General features: G+C 44.8%; 1 protein-coding gene across 1 annotated transcript; it reads left to right on the top strand.

Moving 5' to 3' along the window:
• Window positions 1-478: 478 nt before the first annotated feature.
• LOC123405045 lies at window positions 479-2294 on the top strand. The gene is made up of 6 exons (XM_045098907.1): window positions 479-554; window positions 937-1047; window positions 1146-1241; window positions 1512-1613; window positions 1711-2126; window positions 2208-2294. Exons 1-6 carry the CDS (start codon window positions 479-481, stop codon window positions 2292-2294), a joined length of 888 nt encoding a protein of 295 aa, XP_044954842.1.
• Window positions 2295-7285: the final 4991 nt, after the last annotated feature.

Here is a 7285-nt window from a genome sequence, read left to right as displayed (position 1 = left end):
CTAGTCGTTTTTTGAAGCCTCCGAGCATTGATGAGCCACATCCAAGAATCTCAACGGACCCAAGATTTTATCCCTATTTCCAGGTTCCATCAGTAACACTTCCACAATTTCTTGACTTATCTAACTTGAAGTTCTTCGTTGACCTTCAATCCATTTTATTTTCAGAACTGTTTAGGAGCCATTGATGGTTCACATGTACCTATAACTGCAACACCTGGGATTGCCGCTCCATTTTGGAATAGGAAGGGCACCCTCAGTCATAACATCATGATTGCATGCGACTTCGATCTACGAATCACTTTCATATCATGTGGCTGGGAGGGTTCAGCAACAGATGCCAGAGTTCTTCAGTCTGCGATGATGACAGGATTTAGAGTACCCGAAGGCAAGTTTTATCTAGTTGATGGGGGTTATGCAAACACTCAGTCATTTCTGGCACCTTATCGGGGTGTTCGATATCATTTGAAAGAATTTGGTCATGGACGCGCTCGGCCACAGAACCACATGGAATTGTTCAACCATCGGCATGCTATTCTACACAACCATGTGGAAAGGTCCCTAGGAATTCTTAAAAAGCGCTTCCCAATTCTTCATGTTGGCACACTACATACAATCGAGAACCAAGTGAAACTTCCTGCTGCTGCTGCAGTTCTTCACAATATCATCAAGATGCATAATGGAGACGAGACTTGGCTTGACAACCAGCCCAATAACATAGCGTCAAATGATTTTGTTGATCTCCCAAATGGTGATGAGAATAACTATGGGAGCAATGGCTTAGGGAACACTTTGAGGGATGAAATCGCAATGCAAATGTGGCAGGCATATCATCCTGAATAACCAACATTGTGGTGTGTGTTTTAATCATATATACATATGCATTAATCAACTTATGTCGTCTTCATCATCTAACAGTGTAATCCTTGTTGAATGCAGATATGTATCCAAAGGGGTCTCCAAAGTACAATCTTATGAAAGTGACTGGAAAAAAGGCTTCACACGGTGCGAAGAAGTTGACACCCAAAATTAAAAAGACTACTCCAAAAGGTATGTTAATGCTTCATCTCTGCTTGTTGAATTATAGCAACTCTTGTCATGTTGAGTGTGATCAAGTATTTTACTCTATACATTTGTGCTATGTGTAGTTAAGAAGCCCAGAGCTCAGTGGAACCCGGCTCTTGAAAAGGCTCTGGTAGATTTACTTGATGAGCACAATAATCCATATCATAGAGGTCAAAATGGTTGGTCTGCTGAATCTTGGAACAGAATGACAAAAATATTCCATGAGAAATATCCCTATACAAATTTCACAAAACAACAAATCCAAGAGAAACAAAAAGATTTGAAGAGTCAATACAGGATAATCAAGGATGCTCGAAAGCAAAGTGGTGTTAGCTGGAACTATCATACACACATGATAGAGGCCGACCCACATCTTTGGCAGAACTTGATTATTGTAAGTTTGATAATATACAATGCAACTTGTTTCCTCTTGTTTTCGGGTGATCTAGGTTTGATAAATCATTTCACTTATATACAGTCCTGTCCAGACATAAGCAAGTTTCAAACAAAGCCATTTCCTCTGTATGACAAGCTAGGTGATCTTTATGATGGTGAGTTTAATGGATTTCATTTGCTACCTTTTTCTTACCTTTATAAAGAATTTCTATTGCTATGTGACCTTTAATGAGAACTTGGGTGCTTGTGCAGGACATATAGCAGAAGGTAATTACAATTTTACATCAATTGAGGCTACACAAGTGATTGACGATGATCCTGAAGTTGAAAGAGATGAGACTGGGTTCTCTTTTGATCTGAATCAGTGCGAAGATGATTTACTCATGTATGATGATCCAAGATATGCGGCTCAAAGTGATGATCCAAGTGGAGCTATTCAAAGTGATGATCCAATAGATGGTACTCAAAGTGATGTTACTCGAGCAGGTGCTCCTGGTGGTTCCAATAAAAAGCTAGTGAAGGAGCCCAAGAAGAAAAAGTGGGATGATCCCATGGTGGAAGTGATGGCAAACTATGTGGAGATCAAACGGAAGCAAGCGGAGGAGGAGTCTGCTTTGTTCGCAGAGTCAAAAAATGCCCAACAATTCACCATCACCAAGTGCATTGCTGTTCTGCACAAGATGGAAAGCATCTCACATGGAGAAAGGGCCGCTGCATACAAGGTGTTCAAAAATGCTGAGAATCGTGAGATTTTCCTCAATGCCGCCGCCGAAGATGAAGTGAGCTCCGCCATGTTCCTTCGGAGCGAAATGGCAGACTTACCTCGGGGTATCTAAGGTAAGATTTCTCTATGTTCTTCATACTCTTGTGTGTTTACTTTCAATTACTTGGTTGGCTGGATTATGTGTCTGCTAGTCTTAGCCAGATTATGTGTTTGGAAAAAAATACTCCACTGTTGCTGCTGCTGTGCTTGGTAGCTGATGTGCTTGATAGCTGCTGCTGTTGCTGCTGTGCTTGGTAGCTGTTGTGCTTGATAGCTGTTGTGCTTGATAGCTACTGCAGATGATGACTATAATATTAATCCATGAACAGAACCTGTTCAATTGATACTTCTGTGTTCCAGATATATCGTATCAAGTTTAACTTGTTTACCATTTCATATTTTTATATGTGCTCAAATTGTTTTGAAAATACTTGGTTTCAAGCTATAGAAAATGGTGTTATTATACTTCTGCAGTTTACAATTTGTGATCTCTCCGTGTTGGACATTAATAAATGTTATGAACTTATGATCTGCCTGACCAGGAACTTGAGCTCTAATTCCTTGACCGGAAGCTTACCACCAGGTTTAGGCCAACCTTCACTTGCGACATTGTGAGTACAATAATTTAACATACCATGCAAAGTTGTACTGTTTCATGCTACAAATATCGCACATTGTTATCACACTCACATTCTGCTATATATATACATATATATATATATGTATATATATATATATATATGTATATGTATATATATACATATATAATATATATACATATATACATATCTTAGCTGGTAAGTTGTATATGGACTGACTAAACAATACATAATGTTGATGTGTGGGCTGGTTTAACATATCTACTCGCTATCAATGATCCTTGATCTCAATTTTTTTGTGTGTGTGCCTGGATGAAGGGATATTTTTAAGTGGTCCAGATGTATCTTAGTAGACTGTTAAGTAATTCCAGGTTCTGTTCATGGATTAATATTATAGCAGCCACCAAAGGTCGTCATGGCCGCTTAAATCTGAGAGAGTGACCAACTAGCTAGCTACTTACTTTACGAGTGGATGCAGTACACATAGTAGCTAGACATGGTTCTGAATTTAACCTCGCAAATTCAGTTCAGTACGGTAGTATGTACGTACTCCGTCCCATAATATAAGATGTTTTTACAAGATATCTTCATGCTATATATGTTCATTTGTTGATACTTGATATTTGCTGATATCTTCATGCTATATATGTCCGTACTGCTGGTACTTAGCAGTAACACTGTTGCGAAATGCATTTCTGAATGACCCATTTGCATCGAACTTTGACGGCTGACAAAATGCAATAAATTTGATGAATGTTGAATTCAAGTGACTAATTCCCTTTGCTTTCCTGATGGCAGAAAGATGGAAGAGCAGAAGCCGAAGGACCAGAGGTTCAAGCCAACGAGAACAAGCCTGTAATGAACGAATGACCATCCTCCGGATAGTCCGGTGCCTGCAAGGCCTAGCTGCCAATCATGTGACTCCTATGTTAAATTAGTAGATTTTATCATGTGATGTGTTCTTGTGGACCATTCATGGTTTTGGAATCCACTTATATATAGTGATTTTATCATGTGATGTTTCTCTTTTGATCTGAAGTTTTAAAAATTACATTTTTAATTATTAGTGTATTCCTGTGTACGAATCCCTTTGTACATAGAAAGGATTTGAGAGGATTTGAGAGGATTTGAGGGGATTCGAGGGGATTTGAGAGGATTCGGTGGAAGGAAGGGATTCACCCAATCCCCTGAAATCCCTCCCTCCCAAAACCTCCCCAATCCCGTGCAACCAAACGAGGCCTTACGGGTCCATGGATCTGTCTTTTTTTCACGGGAAAAGTCAGTTAGTTATTTCTTCCCTGTAAATGTTGTGACGACTTAATAAAATGTTTGTAAGATTGCCTAAAATAATAATCCCTCCGTTTCATAATATAAAAATATTTTTAACACTATACTTGTGTCAAAAACATTTTTATATTATGGGACGGAGGAAGTAATTATTTCTTTCTTGGTCCTGTTTGGATACTCTAACTTAGCTAGAGGTTAGAGTTAGTTTCTAACGCTAGACTAATCCTGAATTAACTTTAACCTTCGGTGGAGTTTGGATGACAGGGTTAGATTGACAATAAATGCACTTTCTCCCTCTTTCTAGCCGGATTTGGTGTGGCTGACTCTTTGTGTGGCCTCCTCCTTGCGCGTCGAAGATGGGGGCAGATGGATGGGAATGGGAGGGGCGGCGGGATAGAGGCGGATGGGGCCGGCGGGGGCGGGCGGGCGGGGCCGGCGATGGCGGGCGGATGGGGCCAGTGGGATGGAGAAGGACGGGGGCGGCGGGATGGAGGCGGACGGGGCCGGCGGTGGCATGCAGACGAGGCCGACGGGATGGAGGAGGACGGGGCGACGGGATGGAGGCGGACGGGGCCGGCGGTGGCAGGCAGACGAGGCCGACGATGAAGGGCGGACGGGGGCAACGGGATGAAGGCGGACGGGGATGCAGGATGGAGGCGGATGGGGCCAGCGATGGCGGGTGGACGAGGCCAACGGGGTGAAGGAGGACGGGGCAGCGGGATGGAGGCGGAGGGGTTGACGGTGGCAGGCGGACGGGGCCAATGGGATGAAGGAGGACGGGGCGACGGGATGGAGGCGGAGGGGCCGACGGTGGCGGGCGGACAAGGACGGTGAGATGGTGGAGGACGGGGGCGACGAGATAGAGGCGGACGGCGACGACGTGATGGAGGCGGACGGGGGTAACAGGATGGAGGCGGGCGGGGCCAACGGGATGAAGGAGGACAGGCGGCGGGATGAAGGTAGAGGTGCCGGCGGTGGCGAGTAGACGGGGCCAATGGGATGAAGGAGGACGGGGCGGCGGGATGAAGGCGGAGGGGACGGCGGTGGCGGGCTGATGAGGCCGGCGGTGGCGGGCTGATGAGGCCGGCGGGATGGAGGAGGACGAGGGCAAGGAGATAGAGGCGGACGGGGCGTCGGGATGGAGTCAGACGGGGCGGACGGGGTCGGCGGGATGGAGTCGGACGGGGCCAGCGATGGAGGGCGAACAGGGGCAACGGGATGGAGGAGAAGGGGAGGCAACGGGAGGAGGACGAGTTGATAGGGGATCAGGTGCACTGGATAATGGGAGAAAATATTTTTTATGGGTCCCACCACAAATAGCTCCAATGCTCTCGACAAGGATAGTTTTTTAATGGATTAGTTGCAATCTAGCTCAAACCAACCCATGTGTTTGGATACTTTTAGGGCTAGTTGAGTCCCAACTAGCTCAAAGTAGCTCTAGCCCGAGGATCCAAACAAGGCCACTGCTTCAAAAAAAGTCAGTTATTTCTTCCCGCTATTTCTCAAAATAAATTATTTCTTCCTGCATGCGTCCTGCAAGATGGCAAGACATTGACACCTTCCATCGCCTACCACCGCATTGTAGCACAACCATTTGCTATGCAGCAACGGCGGTAAGAGCAATGCTAGTCTACCTTTGCAGCATCGGACCTGTTTGGATCCATGGGATAGAGTTAGAGTTGGTTAGATTGAACTAAACTAACCCCAAAACATCCAAATAGGAGGGTTAGAGTTGGTTAGATGCATGTAACCCACCCAAAAAAACTAACCCACCCAAGAAGTGCTTATTTGGGTTAGAGTTAGATGGGGCCCAGAAAAAGTTACTTCTCCCTCTACCTCCATCACACCAAATCCTGGTTTAAGGATACAAATGATTGAAAAGTGCATTTATTGGCAATCTAACCCCTGCTGGAATTTTATCTACTTCTGGGCCAGTCCAATATATAATCTTAGAAATTCCTAATAAATCCTAGAAGCCCACGCAGCCCATCCGTGCAAGGCAAGAGGTGGAAAAGTTTAGTCCCACATTGCTAGTTTAGGAGTTGGACCTCCTTATAAGGGAGGATGTTTCCACACATGTACGAGCTTGAGAACAAGAGAGACATACACGCGCGCTCCTCCTCCGCCGCTGCCCGCCTCGTCGCGGGTTGCGGGAATGAGTCGAGCCGAACTAAATTTTTGCCACGCACGACTGGTATATGAAAGGTCACTCGGAAGCTGGACATTTTTGCTGTAGTGGACATTGAACACAAACATTGCACCCTTCAGTTGTTGTCTGTTCGTTTCGTCTCCCTCGTTCGCTTCAGCTCCCATCGCTGGCCTCTCGCCTCCTTCTATTGCGCCTATAAAAGGGAGGTCGCTCCCCTCAAGAGAGACGCATCAGAACTTCCTCTCGCCACCGGTTCCAAACTCTGTGTTGCTGCTAAGTTCTTCCCATCCCGGCTTGCGGGTGCAACGTAGGTCGAGACAGTAGGCCTCCCAAACTCCATCTCTTTGGGTCCTGTACGGGAGAAGGGCGATAAGGTTTTTGGGGAGCGCTCCACACGAGTACTGGCTTTCATCACGGACACCGACGACCTCTTCCTGGACGACGACTTCTTCCCTGACGTCGACCACCTCTTCGACAACATGTCCAACGAAAACACCAACACCACTGCTTCTGCAGCTGCAACTCAGTACATTCTCGTATTCGTCTTGTTTCAGTTCATGCCTCAACTTCTTGTTGTAGTTTCTTTTCTAGATATGTTCCGTTCCTGTTCATCTTTTCAAATGCAACTTCCATATTTTTCCTATAATTACATGGCTTATCATATCTTTGCTATGGTATTTGTGGTTTATCTATTATTTCCTCTAGTAAAATCACTTGGTAAATCACTCATATTTTCAACAATCCAAAAACCTTATTGTAGGCAATTTACCCCGAGTGATTTTGCTGCTTCCATGAGACCTCCTATGTTTGAGGGTATCCATTATAAGAGGTGGCGCGTGAGATCCATTCTATGGTTCCAAACCATGAGCTGCTATGACGCCACTCTTAGCAAACCTGAAGGAGATCATGATGCTCAATAGGAACTAGCTTTTCAGAAAATGGATACCTTGTTTAAGGTTGCTCTCTTGAGTGTTCTTAGTGAGAACATAATTGATGCTTATGCGTCAATTGATAATGTAAAAGATATGT

This window comes from Hordeum vulgare, chromosome 6H (assembly GCF_904849725.1).
Source record: "Hordeum vulgare subsp. vulgare chromosome 6H, MorexV3_pseudomolecules_assembly, whole genome shotgun sequence".
NCBI lineage: Eukaryota > Viridiplantae > Streptophyta > Magnoliopsida > Poales > Poaceae > Hordeum > Hordeum vulgare.
The sequence above is the reverse complement of the archived record's forward strand: the minus strand, read 5'-3'. Positions and strand labels throughout refer to the sequence as shown.

What these genes read in the sequence shown, in the direction of transcription:
- LOC123405045 (XM_045098907.1), top strand. Translation starts at nt 479, where the DNA reads ATGGACGCGCTCGGCCACAGAACCACATGGAATTGTTCAACCATCGGC. An exon ending in ATATCATAGAGGTCAAAATG is followed by an intron (nt 1,242 to 1,511) that starts GTTGGTCTGCTG and finishes CGGGTGATCTAG; the next exon opens with GTTTGATAAATCATTTCACT. An exon ending in GCTAGGTGATCTTTATGATG is followed by an intron (nt 1,614 to 1,710) that starts GTGAGTTTAATG and finishes GTGCTTGTGCAG; the next exon opens with GACATATAGCAGAAGGTAAT.